Source organism: Pelodiscus sinensis, chromosome 3 (genome assembly GCF_052426305.1).
Source record: "Pelodiscus sinensis isolate ZL-2025 chromosome 3, ASM5242630v1, whole genome shotgun sequence".
NCBI lineage: Eukaryota > Metazoa > Chordata > Testudines > Trionychidae > Pelodiscus > Pelodiscus sinensis.
In genome coordinates this window covers 8097852-8116274 of record NC_143054.1, presented here as the reverse complement: position 1 = coordinate 8116274, position 18423 = coordinate 8097852, and the positions used below count along the sequence as shown (strand labels likewise).

Sequence of the window (18423 nt, the reverse complement as noted above, 5' to 3'; positions counted from 1 at the left end):
CTTTCTCTTCAGCCAGTGGAGCACATTGAACTCCTTGGGTGCGTCTAGACTGGCAAGATTTGTCTACACTGGCTGCGAGTATTTGTGCAAGAACACTGACTTTGTACTGTACAAAATCAGTGGTTCTTGCGCAAATACTCCGACACTCCCGCTCAGGGACAAGCCCTCTTGTGCAAGTAATCTTGCACAAGATGGCCAGTGTAGACAGCCAAGTTAATTTCTTGTGCAAGAAAGCCCTAGCCATCGGAGCTTTCTTGTGCAAGAACGTCTACACTGGCACGGATGCTTTTGTGCAAAAGCAAATCTTTTGCACAAAGGCACATGCCAGTGTAGACACTCTCTTGCGCAAATACTTTTAACAAAAAAAACTTTTCCGTTAAAAGTATTTGCGCAAAATCATGCCAGTCTAGACACAGCCCTTCCGTTCTCATTGTAAAGCAAGTTTTCCAACCCCTGCATTTGTATGTTTCTTCTTGGAGCCCTTTTCCATGTTTCAATCTCTTTTTGAACACTGGCACACCAGACTGGGGGATGCTTTTCCAGCAGGGATCTCTCCCGTCGCACCCAGAAGTAATGTCCCCTCCCTAACCCTGCTTGGTACTGCCTGTGACCTGTTGAACCCCAGTGGCCCATTCCCTCGCTCCTGCTTGTCTTGCTGTGGCATGTCTGAGATTTAGTGTTGCTCTCTGGAGCAGGGGCTGTGTCTTCTAATGTCTTGTGCTGCTGTAAAACAACAAACAGCAGCAATATTAAGAGTCTGTCTGTAGCAGGGCACTGGGCCTTGCGATGCACAGGCTCATTCCAGCACGGCCCTCGGGCCCTTTTGGAGCAGACATGCTGGGAAATGCAGTTCCACAGGACAGACTGAGAACCCAGCGGCCGTGGGGGCAGGAAACGAGCCTTCTGGATCTAAGGGAGCCTGAGCTCCAGAGAAGAGATGGGGGCCGAGGGGTGGCCGAGAGCATTTTCAGTTGCCTGTTTCAGAGAGAAATGAGCCGTCAGAAAAAGAACATGAAGTGATCTGCTGGCGTTTAATGCGTTCCCTGGGACACGTAGTCAGAAGCATCTCTAAGAGGAGTAGAGAGATTCTTTTCTCTCTGTATTTGGCACTGGCATGACCATTACAGGAATACTGTGTCCCCTCCCGGTGCCTGCAATTCTAGAAGGAAGTTGATGAATTGGAGTAAGGTCAGAGAAGAGCCACAGAATAATTAAAGGATTAGAAAAGATGTCTTATAGCAGAGGTGGGCAAAATACAGCCCACGGACCAGATCTGGCTTGCCATAATCCCCTCCTGCATCCCAATCCCATGCCCCACATCACAACCCCTGCTTTGTCCAAACTCCCTCCCAGCCCCCACACCTCCCCCTGCACCCCAGTACCCTACCCCAAGTTCCTCTCTGCACCCAATCGCTGTCCCAGACCCTGCGCCTACTCCATAGAAAAGTGCAGCCTTGATCACCTACCACAATCCTGGTGTAGCCCCCACATCAAAAATGATTGCCCACCTCTGCCTTAGAGAGACAGACTCAAAGAGCTCAATCGACTCACTTAATAAGCAAAGACAAAGGGCAACCTGCTACAATCTATAAATATCTAGATGAGGAGCAAATACTTAATGGATTTTTCAGTTTAGCAGAGAAAAGCGTCTCATGATCTCACTTCCCTCGTGGCCGCGCAGCAGCCTATCAGGGGCCGTACAGGCGCTCAGGGCTCTGCACTTGTCCTTGTTGAACCTCATCAGATTTCTTGTGGCCCAATCCTCCAATTAGTCTAAGTCACTCTGTACCCTATCTCTGCCCTTAAGCGTATCTACCTCTCCCCCTAGCTTAGTGTCATCCGCAAACTTGCTGAGGGTGCAATCCATCCCCTCATCCAGATCATTAATAAAGATATTGAACAAAACCGGTCCTAGAGCCGAACCTTGGGGCACTCTGCTAGAAACCGACCGCCATCCTGACATCGAGCCATTGATCACTACCCGCTGGGCCTGGCCTTCTAGCCATCTTACCGTCCATTTATCCAATCCTTAACTTGCTGGCAAGAATATTGTGGGAGACCGTATCAAAAGCCTTGCTAAAGTCAAGGTACATAACATCCACTGACTTTCCCATGTCCACCGAGCCAGTTACCTCATCATAGAAGCTAATCAGATTGATCAGGCACAACTTGCCCTTTGTGAATCCATGCTGACTATTCCTAATCACTTTCCTCTCATCCAAGTGCCTCAGTATGGATTCCTTAAGGATCCCTTCCATGAATTCATACGCTAGAAGCTTTTTCCTCTCGAGATCGGAGGTGAAAGCCTTGGGTGATTCTCACACTAGTCAATGTCTGTCCTAAATTGGCAAATCTCTGCTCAAATATGCCCAGCACCAAAGCAACAGGGCAGGACTGAGGTGCATTGGCAGAATTAGTGCTTGCACAAGCCCTTTGCTTTCACGAACACTTAATTAAATGACTTTTTAATTAAAGCACAAGAGTTGCTCTGTAGGCGACTGGAGGTGTGCGGTGCTGTGGGCTTCTGGCACGCTGACGATCCAAGGGCAAAATACAACATGCCAGAGCAGCTGATAGCGTGTCAATGCTGAGATTAGCCCAGAACCTGGCCTCCACCTACTGACGCAGGCCCCTGCACTGGAGGGAGGGGACAACCTTTGTGAAGCATCCATAAATCATCTGTTGCCATGGGATTTTGATGGGACCCCCCTCACCTGTAGCTCAGCACTCCCCTGCCCCGGCATGGATTACTCCACACACAAACTAGAGAGTGCTCACTGCCCACGACTGCTTTTTTACAGGGTAATTACGTAGCTAACGTTCATAGCTGCAGGGATGTTCTACAGGCAACCCAGTATGCTAGCCAGCAGGGTGAGCGGCTAGGAGGATGGGCTGGTGGGCCACACTGGCTTAAGGCATGTGCAATCATGTCTCCTTCTCGTGTCTGGGCCCAGTGATCACTGCAACCTACTATGAACTCACAGGAAGGAGCTGGGGCAGGAGCTTGTGGTTTTGGTGCTGACGGTGCCTTGATTAATGTCAATCTCCAGGTAGCCATGTTTTATTATCCTCGGTCCCCTGCTTCCAGACCAGATGGGGGCAGGAGCACAGACCTCTGCAGTTACTGCGCCCGGTGCAGGGAAAGCGGGATGATCGCCTACGACCTGTGTGTACGTTACACGGACCTTAGGTTAGACTTACTTATTATTCCCCATTGTTCCTTGCTGCCAAGTCTTCATGTCTGGGGACTGGTACCCAGGTGCTGGGGGGGCTGACTGGAGCATGGGGCTCTGCGAAGGCGGAATCTGCGGCGACATCAGAGGGCTGCTGGGGCTGAGTGAGGGAGCGAATGCAGGCTCACTTTGCTGACCCATGCCTAGGAAGAACACAGACCAATTCACTGCAAGCTGTGCAGATGCCGTTAATTAACAAATTCTTAATTCCTTGGGACCCGATTCTGCCAGCTTTGCTCATGCAGCGTTTTACCTTCCTCCTCCAGTAGTGTCCTGTGAGGGTTTCCCCTCTTATGCAGGTGCTAGAATTAAATCTCAAGCATCAGCCTGGACTTTTGATCTCGGGCCTTCTCTCTACCCACCCCTTTTTTGTTGCTATTTGTATTACCCAAATACAGCATTTTGTAGCCAGACGGTGGTGGGGAAGCCAGAGTTCGCTTGCTATAAGGAAGGGTGTTATCCAGAACACACCAGTCTGGAGAAGGAGCTGAAATAACCGCACTGAAGAACAAGACAATGTCACTGTTGACTTTGCAGAACTATTTTAGTTGGTTTCCAAAGTCACCATAGCTGTGGGGTAATTGTCTCTGTTGATTAATTATACAACCCATATGATATACCCTGTCAAAGACTGAATTCTTTTTTAATCATGAAAAAGTGCTGCTTAAGTGTAAAAACATGTGGCGCAGGTGCAGTACCAAGAGGTCCATCTGCAACCAATTTCGGACAAACTCACTGATTTAATCTGAGCCACCCACACAATCTGTAGACAGGAAATAACCCCCATCTGTAGCTGATTTCAGACACCTCGTCAGAACACGCACAAGGATTTGGCCTCTCTCAGACATTTAGCTTCCCAATCTACATTTGAAATAATTGAATTAAAATAACCACTGTGCATTCCTCTCTCTTTTTTGAAGGGAATTGCAATTATTTTACCCAAACTTCTAGAGATCTCTACTTTATCTGAGGGGTTCAATTGGAAAATGGAGCCTGAGGAATGGGGTGCCTTCCCAAAACTTGCACTAAGCATGCTGAGATCCTCCAATGCATGACAGTAATTAAATGCAAAGGCAGCATGGGCTAGTGGATACTCAGCTGGACTGGCAGTCAGAAGAACTGGGCCGCAAACCTTGGGCAAGTCACATACTCTCTCCGCACCTCAGTTTCCCCGGGTATAAAATGGGGATAATGATCCCAGTAAAGCTCTTGGAGAACAGGGAAGGAAAATCGCTGTGTAATTACGAGGAGGATTTCCTCCACTTGGGGCTAAGGGGTGCACACCGAAGTTATTGCATTGGCCATGCAGTATATATCTTTGCTTCGTCAGGTGTTGTGTTGAGGTGTGATGGGGAGCAACAAAGGTTGCAAGTACACAAACACTGAAGGCAGACTGCACTGCACTTCCCCGGGCACAGCCAAAGACGTACCTGACCCAGAGTACTGGAACATGTTCTGCTGCATCGCAGGGCTCATCCCGGCACCGAACTGCCCCCCAACGTTCCCCATCATCCCTCTGTTCACCATGCTGTTGCGATTGGCCAGGGCTGCCTCCGCATTCGATGCCAGCTGTGAAAAGGGGCTGGTGGAGGTGGGAGGGTTTCCTGGATTCGTACCGTAGTTGGGGGGATAGGGGAACTGCTGTGGGGGTGCCTGGGGGAGGCGAGCTGCTGCCATTTGCACTGGGAGTCCAGCTGAGGGAGGGAGGTTGTTCCCGAAGCTCTGCTGTCTCATTAAGATGGCTCGCTGCTGCATTAGCTGCCTTTGCCGATGCTGCTGGCTGTACAGCTCTCGCTGGCGCTGGGCCAGCATCTGTGCATTCAGAGGTGGCTGCAAAGGAGGAAGTAGATGTTGAAATTATGACAACTCTGCCCCCACCAGAGTGATTGTACCGTGCAGGGGACGGACAAATGACCTTTCTGGCAGCCTGGGATGTCAATCATCATTTTGCAAGGAAAGCTAAAAGCCCTGAAGAGCAATTGGGGAAGCTCTGTAAATCTGCCAGCGCCCCCGTGCCGTTCAAAGGCAGAGCAGATTGGAACTATTAAAGAGCTGCCTCTGTACATGCTAGTTCCTGTAACTGAACGGAAAATCTCACATGCTCATCCCATAAAAGCCTGAAAGGCCTCCGAGAGTTGGGATTCGGAACACATGTTCTCAGCCGGGCTACGAACAGGAGACCTTTGCAAGGGGCTCCCCATCTGCGGGGGCAGCTACTGGCAAAAATTTCAGCTTTGTCAATGCATGCAGCTGCTAAGGAGAAAGACACCTGTCCAAACCCGACCATTTGTTGCAGCGCCTGATCCCGCCTTGCTACCACCACCTTTGTGCTAGACAGTTGTTGCTGGAGACTCCCAGCACAATCACTCACTTCATACTCGGCAGCCTCCCCCCGCCAGCCCTCCTGACTTCTCCAGATCCCTGTGGTGCCTCCCTCCAGCTGGCCCTCCTCTCAGTTGGTATTGCAGCCCTTCTGGCTCGCGCGTATCACCGTACAATCAGTGCAAGCGACGTTTGAAAAGCTGCTGGCGCTCGGGGGGGGGGGGGGAATTGGGGGGAGGAAGGTGGCAGCTCTCTACCAAGCTCTGCCCACGAGTCACCAGAGTGAGCACCCCTCACAGTCATGTCTGCAAGCACCGGCAGGACTAGAGCCTGGGACCACGGAGGTTCAGGGGCCCCAGGCCAGGTTTCTGCTGAAGCTAGGTACTGCAGGAAGGAGCCTGAGTGGCAGCCTCGCAGCCCACTGATTGGCCCACACCCGTATTTAAGCCAGGAAGCTGTTCCCAGGACGACTCAGACCGGGCCTTGCTGTGAACCGTGGACTCTGGTTCCCACCCCCAGTTCCACTTCTTGGCTCTTTTCTGTAACCCGGTGCGTGACCCTGCCTTGCTTGTATCCTACCCTGCTCAACCCCAGCTCTTGTGCACATCCCCCGATGGCAACGTGGTCACTGACCGGTGCCCACGGGCTGCCCAGAGCCTGCAGCAGGATCGCGTGCGTGCTCCAGCCTCTACCAGCTTGAAGTGCCCAATCTCCTGGGCTTCGCTGTCAAGCCCTTCCCCCTCCCCCCTCCGCTTTTCTTTGAGTTTTGTTCGTTCAGGGTCTCAGCTCTTTGGGGCGGGATCCTTCCTTCCGACCTGCCTGCGAAGCGCCATGCGCACTCGTTACATGATGTAACCCAAGCAGCTGTTGCCAGGGAGTGTTACCCTTAGCTGCTTTCCAACGCACCCACTCAGTGAGCCGGGCAGCGTTGCCCAGTGGAGAGGGCACTGAAAGCCAGGATGCTTGGGCTTTACTCCCAGCTCTGGCACTGACCTGCGCTGTGACCTTGGGCAAGCTACCTCACTCATCTGCCTCTCCAATTCCTCCTCCCTTTGTCGGTCTGGCCTATTTGGACTGTAAGCTCCGTGGAACAGGGCTCTGTTTTTCTCCGTCTGCGTACAGCTCCTGGCTAGGGATGGTAAATGGCATTTAATCAGCCAGTTGATGCGTCGATGGAATTTCCATCAACTTGTCGATTAGTTGACAAGGGGGGGAACTGCAGTGGGGTTAGCTCCCGGCCAGGCTATCTTCAAACTTTCATAACTTGTTCAAATCAAACCTGATTTTCACAGAGAGACTTAATGGCACTTCTTGCCGGTGAGAGCTAGTTCCACAGCCAGGGTTTGTAGAGGTGCTGTCTTGCCACCCCACTACTGACTGCAGTGTCTCAGTAAAGACTCCCAACTGGTTTGCTGAGTTTTGGACATCTCTGCTTTTCTCTCAGGCACCACAGCGACAGACAACGCTGGGGGGACAGTTTCCATTGTAACCCTTCGTTTTCAGCATCTGCTAACTTGCTCAAACTTTCACTTCTGGGCTGAAATTTTCCACCAGGATATTTTATTAACTTTGAGCAAATCTGGTTCAGCCATTTGGGACACAAACCCGTCCTTTATAGGAAATTCTTAAAAGAGATGGTTTCAAACAGACCCCAGTCAAAACAGCTGGCTTAGAGACGTGAGCTTTGGCCTGGAACGTGACCCGAATCTGGCTACACCTTCTTTTCCCCTTACACTGAGCAGAATCTGAGCCCACTTAACGGGCCGTGGGAGAGACCTGCGGCTTTGTAGGACTGTTATAAAAGATTCACTAGAGGTACAACTGTAAGCAAACGCCGTCCGCTACGGGGGACCCTTCTCCAAGCCAGCACCACTTCTTTCCAAGCAGAGAGAGAGAATTTCCAGATGCAAACGCCGGATATCCGCAGTCAGCACCACAGGAAGTTCATTTGGGGCCGTATTCTACTACCCCTACTGATGTGGAGTAGTACCTCACTCTGCAGTTAGTCTCACTGGAACAGACCACGCTTACTGCTGCTTACAGATCAATGGCTAGGCCCTTCGTGGGGAGGGATTCATTTCTGCTGTACTGATAAGGGTGCCAACATGTGACTTCCTCTCATTACCTGAGGTGTAATCTGCGGCTGCATGCCTGCCCTCATGCTGATGCCAACCGGAGAATTTGCTGCAAACTGGTTCAGGATAGCCTGCCGATTCTGGTGTATCAGCTGGAGAGGAGGAAATCAGACAGACTTACAGCTCTGCCCCTGTTTTGTCCAGTACAGTAAATCTACAGCCCCCTCCCCATGGCAACTGGCCTCCAACAGCATTTCTCTTCTCTGTAGTGTTCCCCCCTACCTATCTTGGAAGCAGGTAATTCATTTAAAACAGGGGTGAGCAAGAGGTGGCTAGTGGGCTGGATCCTGCCCACCAAGCTGCCAGATCCAGCCCACAGCAGCTTCGCCAGCACCCTTACTCCTAAGCAGAAGCAGCCTCTTGAAACAGCAGGCTGCTAATTGATCTGCAAGCTGGGCAGGGAAGAGAACGTTTTGCGTGCTGTCCCGCCCCTAGCAAAATTCCCCAGCTCCCAACGGCCAGTTTCCAGCCAATAGGGGCTGAGAAATGTTGCTGAAGGCAGGAGCAGCAAACGGAAGCACAGCCACATGGAATAGCCCACCTAGCACACGTGCATGGAGCCTGCAAAATGGCTGGCTGGGATCCGCCTAGGTAAGGGCCTCCCAGCTACAGCCTGCCTCTGGCACCCCACACCCTCTCCTCCCAAACCTTCTGTATCCCCTCTCCCCACCTCCTCCAGGTCACACCTCTCTCCCTGACCCTGCACCCCTCCCCCAGGCCAGAATCCTTTCCTGCACACATACCCTTCCCTGACCCTGCACGCCATGCCCCTGCCCCACATCACCACCCAAACCCTCTGCAAGCCTCTCCCCCCTTCACCCAGGTCACAACTCCCTCCCACACCTTGCTACACCTCTTCCCTAAGCCAGAATCCTCTCCTGCACCCGTAATCCCTTCTGGACCCTGCACCCCAAGCGCCTACCCCAAATCATAACCCCCTCCTTCACCCAAACTCCCCCTCAGACCCCACACTCACTCCTGCACCCCAGTCCTCTATCCTTAGCTCCCTTCTACACCCCACCCACCATCCCAGACCCCACAGAAGTGCGGCCCTTGACCACTTACCAAAACCTTGGAGTGGCCCCCTATTACAAATGATTGTCCACCCCTGATTTAAAAGGACTCTTACTAGTTTTCCCACAATCTCTTCTAACTGCAAAATGGGCAACATGGTCCCTTCCATTAAGCTGGATTCCTGGTGTACATCCTTCTGCTCTAGGACAGTGGGGCAGCTTAATGAAAGCGCCTGTGTCAGAGCCGTGTAGCACAAAGCCCACGGCGTGGCAGTTTTCAGACTTCTGTAACTGCCAGCTCATCTGCCGGTGAAGAGGGTGACTGCTGGGCAGCACTAGCTGAGGACTTCGGATTCCCCAGAAAACCAAAGGGAACATTCACCTGCTGCTGCCCTTGTAGCCGCTGCTGCAGCTGAAGTCTCAGTTGGTTGGGCGCCGTTGGGGGCCTGGTCAGAGTCTGCCGTGGCTGCATTCCCAGGTTGGTGGGGAAGGCCCCTCGGGGTGGTGCTACTTGGACTGGCATGGGCCCGAAAGAAGGTTTCTGCCTGACCATGCCTGGGAACGAGCTGGGGAGATTAGCCGAAGGAGAAGCAGAGGAGTAAGGCTGGGGGTACAGGCCAGGCTTCTGGTCCATGAGAAGAGACGGTGTCACTTGCTGTGTCTGGAATCTGTCATTCAGCACTTCCAGGCCGCCTCCCTGTTTAAAAAGGGGGGACAAAAGTGAGACCCCTACAGAGTCGCTAAACCCAACGCACCTGCCACGCGCTCCACGTCTCGCAGAAGGCAGCAAATCCCAACCCAAAGGCCCCTCTTCACTCCTCGGTGCCTCAAAGATGAGCCAGAATCGTCTGTTCCTCGGATTGACCCAACTGCTGGCCCGGGCGTGGCATCCACTGCACCAATACAGCCAAGCACCCCGAGCTTGCTTGAGCCGGGGGAGCGCTCCATAAAGCAACGGCAGGGAGGGCAATTCAGACCTCACTCCTGGCAAAGGCCTTCGACCCTCCCAGGGAAAAGGATTCTTTGCTTGGCCATGAACAAAGGCCACAGGTTTCCAAAAGGCTCAGCACATGCAGTTGGGTCCAGATTTTCCAGGGAGCTCGTCTCTCGCTGTTGTCAAGGGAAGAGGGGGGATGGGCAGGAGATTCTGGTATGTCGGGATAGGTCAGAGGTGGGCAATCATTCCTGACCAGGGACGGGGCCAGGACAATTCTGTGCTTCCCCAAACCTAGATCCTGATTGTGAAGTCTGTGACCCCACCCCCGTCAAGAGAACTGCCAGCTCCCTAGCCCCGCCCAGGGTCAGCCACCAGCTGAGCAGCATCTGGCAGTGGGCTCTGGAGGTACGTCTAGACTACATGCCTCTGTCGCCAGAGGCATGTAGATTAGGCTACCAGGCATAGGAAAATGAAGCGGCGATTTAAATAATAATTTACATGGCTGCCGCACTGAGCTGATCAGCTGTTTGTCGGCTCAGCGCGGCAGCCATGTAAATTTAAATGAAGCAGCGATTATTTAAATCGCCGCTTCATTTTCCTATGCCTGGTAGCCTAATCTACATGGCTCTGGCGACAGAGGCATGTAGTCTAGACGTACCCTGAGTGCTAACCCCTTGCAGGCTGGGAGGAGACTTCACGTGCTCCTCCTGCCCTCAAGCCCTGAGTGGTGGGGGAGCGGCAGGGCCACCCCGGGATAGGTGATGGGGAGATGACTGAGAACAGTGGTGGAGAGCGGACGACTGCCCCTGCTGTACAATAGGAGCAGAGCTATCCAGGAAATCTAACTGTTTACTGGAGCACCCGCCTCTGGCTGCGCTGTGGCAATGGGAGGATCCGTTCAAGGCAGGGGACCAGCCTGGTGCCTTCTACGTTCCTTCCTACAGCAGCCAACAGAGGGGAGGTGGCCCGAGGAAAGGTTGCTGCCGGGTTTCCCCGTGCCCCAGCATCCCCAGCCTTCGAGAGCTGGAATAACAGCCTTCAAGCTGCTTCCGCTTCCAGAGACCAGCATAGCGTCAGCGCGAGTGCACAGGTCCATGCCCTCTTGAGCTGTGCTCTGGGCTCCTCGGCTGCCAGCCAAATCAGAATCTCTGAGGAAGCCCACACAGGGAAATAGGAACCAAACGGTTCTGCTTTTGCTTTATTCCAGGAAGGGCAATGGAGCAGCGACCCAACAGTGTTTATTGGCGCTCGGCTCATGGCCCGAGTTCCACAAGTTAACTAGGTGCAAAAACCACCTTGCACTCAATGGGGAGGAGTGGGGGAGCAAATTCCGCAGCAGAGAACAGCTCACTGAAAATCCCCGGATCTCAGCCCTCCCGATTAAGCTGGGTAACACGAGCACTTCACCTGAGCACAACTCCCTGAGGGTATCTCTACACTAGCCCCCTAGTTCGAACTGGGGAGGCTAATGTAGGCATTCGAACTTGCAAACGAAGCCCGGGATTTAAATATCCCAGGCTTTATTTGCATGTTCCCGTCCGATCGCCATTTTTAAATGCCACTAGTCCGGACTAACTGCCCGCGGCTGCACACGGCAGTTAAACGGTAATTTGGACTAAGTCCTTAATTCAAATGACCTGTTACAGCTCATTCCAGGAGGAGTAACAGGTAATTTGTATTAAGGACTTACTTCGAATTACCGTTTAACTGCTGCATATAGCCATGGGCAGTTAGTCCGGACTAGTGGCATTTAAAAATGGCGACCGGACGGGAACATGCAAATAAAGCCTGGGATATTTAAATCCCGGGCTTCATTTGCAAGTTTGAATGCCTACATTAGCCTCCCTAGTTCGAACTAGGGGGCTAGTGTAGACATACCCTGACTGATGCTGCAGCAAAGAGGTGGTCTCAAGACACAACTGGTTACCACAATGGGAATCCTCTCCCAACAATGCTGAAATCACAAAGCAATCTCCTGCATCGGCAGTCGCACTCCTCTCTGAACGGGCGTCTCCAATGCAGTTAACTCAGGTGATCAGTGCCTGGGTGAGAGCAGCCACTCCGGATGCAACACCAGGCCTGAGTTGCTGCACCCCTGCTGGTGCTGTATGTGCCCACATGTGTTGCGAGGACATCTGGGAGCCATCAGTGAGCTGAGGTGCTCTGGGAGTCTTTCCTGGTGAATTGCGGGAGATCCTATCTGTCATTCCTGGGGGGAGGCGAGGGAGGAATAGCAAACAGGAAGCTACAGCAGGACTGTGTCCTCACTGCAAAGCAGTGACCGGCACCGAGGCGCTAACCATATCCTGCTGTGCCAACTAGCTCAGGCTGAAAGCGCCACTAAACTCGGCTGAGCTCAGGTAACTCTGCAGTGAAGACACCCCCTAAGGCTAGAGTACACTCTGCGTTGGTTCCAGGTGGGGCTGGAGTAACAAGTAGAAAGTAAGAGTAAGGGTAAATCTGAACAACGTACCCAAAGAGATACACAAGCGGGGTAGGAGGAGAGATACATTTCAATTAGGTATCCAAGTGGGAGGCCATCAAAACGAATCTCTTCCCAAGGGTGCCTGAATTCTGACTGTTGTTCCCATAAATAATTATGTCCAGGACATATTTTATAGCATTACACACGCTATTACCAAGATTCATCTGGAGCCATGGAAAAAGCCCAAGATTAATATTATAGAAACGATCGCTGGATGGGAGAAAAGTTGGATTTCAGTTCCAAACACGAGATGGACTCTGAGCCATAGACTGTCAGACAGGGAATTTGCTGGCTTAAGAGGGAAGGTGACTGGTATTCTCACACAACTCTAGGCCCCCGGCTCTTTGTTCCAAGGCATCTTACGTCAGTGAGTTAGAGAGTAAGCTGACGGTCAAGTATCCTCACAAAGTTAGCTGGCGTGGATTGGGCTGCTAGGTGGCCCACCAATTGCAATCCAGGTCCCGGTGAACAGGAAACACACCAGGCCACAACTGGCATTTTTATTGGCAGCCTCAGGAGAGGACTCAGCCTGCACGTGCCACAGACTGAACTCACCCCTCATCCCTACATTTTTAAAAGTGGCCAGTGATGGGGTATCCACGCTGAGCTGCCTTCAAAGCATCTGCTATTGAGAGTTCCCTTCCACGTTTTCTGAAAACCAAATCCCTTGAAAGCGTCTCAACTTGGTTACCCCAAATCACGAGTCACTTAGGGAAACTGGGGCTAGACTCTAGATTCAGGCTTACGCATACGGATGGGACCATATAGAGAAAGTGCGTTGCTACCACGTGGTTGCTCTATGGGGGCTCACTCCTGCCCCCATCAATGGCAAGAAGTTCAAGGATCAAGGAGCAGGCCTTGGAAGAGGAGAGGAATTCACTCTCTAGGGCTCCCTTTCTAGTTCCGTCCCAAGAGCACTACAACTAACTACAGATTGTGGGTTCGAATGATTTTTTGGAAACAAACACTTGTGTGTAAGTCCAGTGAATTGGAAAAATAAATGATAAAAACAGTCTTGAACTACGTCATTATTTTTGTGTGTCTGTTCTCTCTCAGAGGCCCAGAGCCCACCACGGAATCAGCGCGCACGCAGGCAGAACCCCATCGGGGTTTACACAACTAAGTTCCTTTTGCACGGCTCTGAGGCAGGATCAGGGCCACTGCACATTGGCAATATTTGAGGGGGGCAGAGGAGACCAACCCATTGAGCCTGCGGTTAAATTGGAGACAGAGGTTGCTGCAATGGAAGCCAGGCCTGGTGGTAAAGGCTGTGCATTTTCATACCAGCAAGGCCATTACACATACATTATGCAGCATAATTAAGGCTCGGAAATCTCTACTTCCAGCTGGAGTTCTCTTCTGCACTCTAACCCCAAAGTAAGATGGGGAGGCAGGAAAGCCTGCCAACTCTCCCCCCCCCACACACACTGCAGGAGCCATTCGAGGATAAATACGTTCAGCCGTCTCTGAGAGCCTGATGTTTCCCACGGGGGACCGCATTTTAAAAACAGGGGGCACAATATCGTATGTCATCAGGATATTTTCAAACTTTTGGGGAGAGCACACTGGAAAATGCCCTGGTATTAAGTATCCTCTTTGAGCCTACTGTGGTCTTTTCTTCCCAGCCACATCTGGCAAGCACCATATGTTGGAAGCCCTCCTTTGCAGCCGTGATCAGGCCTCTGCATCTGGCCAGACACAATGCCCTACCAGCCCCAGCACTGCCCAAGTGCATCTCTTCGCTACCTGAACCAGTTTGTCAATCCCGAGTGCCCGGTCCAATTCCGCCAGCTCCGTTTCATCTTTGCCGCTCAGGAAGGACACGAGCTGCTCGAGGAGGGCTTTCTCGTCGTTCCGGCCCTCCGGCGTGGTGGGAGGGCACAGCAGCTCGTCCAGCTGGGAAGTGATGCACTGGCTGTATGGACAAGGCAAATGGACATGGTAAGTGCAGAAAACAGCTCAGCAGATCAGCTGTGAGGAGCCCACCCACATGGGAGAACTGCTTCTGCAGGCTTTGCTGTTGTTTAACGGGTTTGGAGTCAATGCAACAGCTTGCTCTATGATCTAGCGAGCAAACCCACAGTGGTATCTGGAGCGCACCAAAGGCGAACTTCACCCCTGCGCAAGGCTTAGGCATCACTTCAGACTATTGCTGAACCTGTGTGCAGGGTGGAGTCTCACCCCCATTATAGCAAAGACAAAGCCTCAACCAGGTTATCAAACCTTCCTGATTTTTCCAGGTTTTGTGCCTGCAAGCGTTCCCCTCACTGGGAAAGATGGCTGATCTGGAGCCCTGAGAAGCCTTTGGAAACACAAAGCTGGAGAGGTTTGGGAAAAGTCAGAACAGCTGACACTAAAGCTGCTAAAAGCAAAGAGAAGTGTTTAGGCACACAAATAAAAAGCCCAAAGAACTGTCTCTCGATATTCTTGGGGATAAGGTTAATAAATAACGAGAGGGGTTCCAATGACGTGACTAATTGGTGTCAATGGGATTTGCTGGGCTTGACACAATGAAGGGAGCCATGCCACATGATGCTTTTAGAAAAGCACAAAAGAGAGAAATTAAACATGCCAGTGGTTCCCAAGAGCAGACATGTTTATCCTTTCAGCTCCAGATGAGGACCAGATGTACAGTAAGTAACTGAAACCAATCTGATCATGAACACTGCCGCCAATACACATAGTTGAATTCAGGGAAAGAAATATAAGGCACTGGAATTTCTTAGACTACAATACAGGAGCAGAGGAAGGAGGAGAGGGGCAGAATGGGGCTTGCTCCAGTCTGCAACAAAGATTCCTGCTGCTTGTTGCGTCCTATCAAACCACATTTATAAGTGTTAAAGCTGCAGCTAACATCTAGCTGTCCTGGCTCCTGTACACACAGACTCCATCAGTCCACAGGAGCGACATCACATTCGGAGGGAGGAAAGGGCTGGATTCCAGGTTAAATGGTGGGCTGGAGGTTGGCAAAGTTCCCTTGATCAGAGACCCTCCTGGATACCAGTGGTCAGTCTCCCCAGGACTCGCTGGTGCAGGCTCCATGCAGACATCATGATGTCTCTTACGCTTGGTTCACATTTGGAAAGTTCTCTCTCCACCTGGGAGGTCTGGAAACTGATTTTTTAAACGGAAGCTGCACCACTGGAGTATGTCACGTGGGCCACGCAAATAATCAATGGGCCAGTTCCCACGGCAGTCAGTATGTTTGACGCCACTGGGGCAGGGCGTATGTGCTATACAGTAGTGCTCCAAGGCCAGTTCAAATGCAGAAGACAGCCTCTGCCCTGAAGAGCTTACAGTCTAAAGAAAGAAAGGGAGCAACAACGATCCCATTTCAGAAAGGGGAGAGAGACAGAGGTCAGAAGCGATTCACCCAAGGTCACTCAGGGAGTCTGGGAACTGAATGTGGAATTCCAAACTCCCAGCTTAGCATCTTAACTATAGCACCAATGTTCTGTACGCAGCCCACCCGCCATGCTCCTGGGGTGAGGTGCCGTTTTACTTCCTGCAGGCCATCTCTTCAAGGTATTTCTGTGTGTGGCAACACCAATGCAAAGCCCTGCACTAAAGGGACTACTATTCCTCAGAAAAACTGCAGGTCCCAGGCACATTACCAAGGATCTGCTGATATGCTCCAGCAAAGTGATTCATGGGAAACCAGCCAGCTGGAAAAGAAACCCTTCGGCCTCCCTCTATCAGCCTTGTGCATACAGAAGAGCGCAGAAAGCAAGCCACGTCTTCTAAAGACATGCAGCTCCGAGTGACCACAAACCCTACACAGAGACCCACCACTTCATAACGTGAAGAGAGCAGCTCTGTCACACACTAGTTAACAGAGAGCCTGCAGCAGCATCGTGCTTGCATACCTCGAGGGACAGCTCTGTTAACAACACACACGTCCGTGTAAGCTTCACAGAGCAAGTTCAGTTTGAGCTTTAATAATAGGGCCTGTCAAACTGAAAACTGGCGCATGCAGCCAGTAACTTGTAATCAGATTCCGTTACACACACAGCTCCAGCAGCGAGCCTCTTCACAGACACGGTGCTTTGTTTAAAGCAGTGCTGAGGACAGGAGCAAGACCTTTGGGGGGTTCTGGTCCAGAAAAGCCCTCTGGGCTAGGTGAAAGGCTCACACCTCTGGCTCTGGGGGCTCGTCTTCATCATTACTGAGACCTTCTGCCATTCAAGGTCAGGACTATCTGATTAGCAATGGCAAAAATTTCTCCCTTGCCACCTAGGTTAAGTGCAAGACCTGGGGTTTGCTTACTCCCCCTGATTCCTGGGGGTACTGCTTTCACATGCAAAGAAGCAGCATCGCACTTACTCCTAACATTGTTGGAAGCCATTTCCCCCTCTGCTCCCTTCTGACACCCCAGTAAGGTGCCCATCCCCCTTGGTATCTGGGCATCAAATGTAGCACGCATGGCAAGCAGGTGTTCTCCAGTCCCCAGGATAGTTTTGTGAGTTTACATATGATGGACATTTTTAATAAATCCTTTTATTTATGTCCATTGAAGGGAAAGACCTCACTGAAGCTAATTTTTTCTGTCCTAATGATATTCCAATATCGCTGCCTGGTTGTTTAATGTTCCATTCTCCTTCAGAGCATAGCTGGTTATGCAGTAGACTGTTTACCTCCCCACTGCAAGCCTTGATGCATTCACCACTGATGAAGCCCAACTGGAGCTATTTAAATAGCAACATGGAAAACCCCATTCAGAGGTTCTGCTCAAGCAGAACTGTGCCTGCCTTCTGCCTCAATTTGGGCCAAAGGAAAGTTTCTGCATACAGTTTCTGCAACCTTCTAACTATGTCACTAGGTGGCGGTAGTTCAAATTACTGGACTCTGAACCAGCCTTAGTTATTTGGAAAACAATTTTCTCTCTCACGCTGTTTTAATGATGATTTCAGTGTATCTGCTCTGAGAGGCACCTTTCAGAGCTGAGCGTGCACTCCTATTATTTGTACAGGGTGAAGCTCACCCTTGTGGAAAGGGCCAGCACAAAGCCCGTGCAGCAGTGAGGTAGGAGTCTGTGCCGGCTGGCCCTTCCACACAGCTGTGAATTTCATCCTGATGCCACTGCGTCTCCTCCAGTCTCAACTAGCTAAGGTGAGAACACATCTCTCTCTCTCTACTCTCAGCCAAACACATGAGACTAGAGACTGTTAACTTCTACGGGCATGGCTAGTGGAAGCAAGTCTCAGAGCCCAGTTGGACAGACTTGGGCTCATGCTATGGCATTAAAATTAGCAGAAGCCAAAGGAAGAAGGCGGTTGTGCTTCAGAGCCCAAACCTCTCGCACTAGGACTAAAATAGCAGTGGAATCTCAGAGTATAGCTAGGCTGTGACGTTCCCTGTGTGGGCGCACCTATAGGGAACTTTACCCCAGGGTTGGCACAGCAATCCATTGGATTACAACAAACCTTAAGCCTACTAAAACATATCCCAGGAGAGATGAGAGGGGGGTAGAGTGTCGGGAAGGCAGATCAGCTAAACCCACAGTACTTACTCGTCTGGTTTATTCAAAGGTGCTCGATTCATGGAGGCCATGGTGTTGTCTGTCCACTGAATCTGGTCACCCATTCCGGGCTGTCCAAACTGTTGATCTGAGACTCCCAACTCCAGTTCAGACAATCCTAATTGGGAAAAGCGAGGGGAGAGGGGAGTAAGTGTTACAGAGCAAAAGAGGCGCCATAAACCACCATATGAAGGGAGCTACAAGTCTGTCCCCATTCATCATCCTATTTGTGTGTAAAATTCCTTAAGCGTTTACATGGAGGATGAGTGGGGAAACCACAAAGGAAGTTCAGACACATGTTAATGCCAGCTCAGACCTGAAATCCTTTTGGAGTGAGCTGAGATAGTTACTTGCTCACAGAGGTACACAGGCAGAATCCATCATCCCCAAAAGCACTGAGACATGTAAGCCTGAGCTCATTTTGTGGACGAGTGCTACCACTCATAAAGGTGTAAGAAACAGGGCTTCTTAGCTCTTACACACATGATGCTCAGGTACCATGACACGGAATTCATGCCAAAACTGTAACGATTAAACACAAATATGAAGTTTCTCATCATATTTCTCCCCTTTCCCACCACCTCAGATCAGGAATCCAGCAGGGTCAAGGACTCGCTCCACATTGACATCCTAGATCTCTGGGAGCAGCACTCCAATCAGGCTGAGCATGTGAAGTCTCATTAAAGCAATGGGAATTCACACAGCTGACTCCCTTTACATGTAACACGCAGCACACCATCGCCCACAAGCAGGGCAGCCCAACATAACAGTCTGTTGGAC

At 51.3% G+C, this 18423-nt stretch overlaps 1 protein-coding gene across 9 annotated transcripts in view; it reads right to left on the bottom strand.

Annotated features, from left to right (window-relative positions):
• Window positions 1-18423, bottom strand: part of NCOA1 (nuclear receptor coactivator 1) — a 339844-nt gene that overhangs the window by 10139 nt on the left and 311282 nt on the right. For all 9 annotated transcript variants that reach the window (XM_075923291.2, XM_075923289.2, XM_075923293.2 and 6 more), the window contains 6 exons: window positions 17635-17761; window positions 13872-14040; window positions 9086-9400; window positions 7681-7782; window positions 4664-5063; window positions 3202-3376 (listed from right to left, as the gene is read on the bottom strand). In XM_075923291.2, the coding sequence (XP_075779406.2) occupies window positions 3202-3376; window positions 4664-5063; window positions 7681-7782; window positions 9086-9400; window positions 13872-14040; window positions 17635-17761 (1288 nt within the window). The remainder of the gene's footprint in view (window positions 1-3201; window positions 3377-4663; window positions 5064-7680; window positions 7783-9085; window positions 9401-13871; window positions 14041-17634; window positions 17762-18423) is intronic.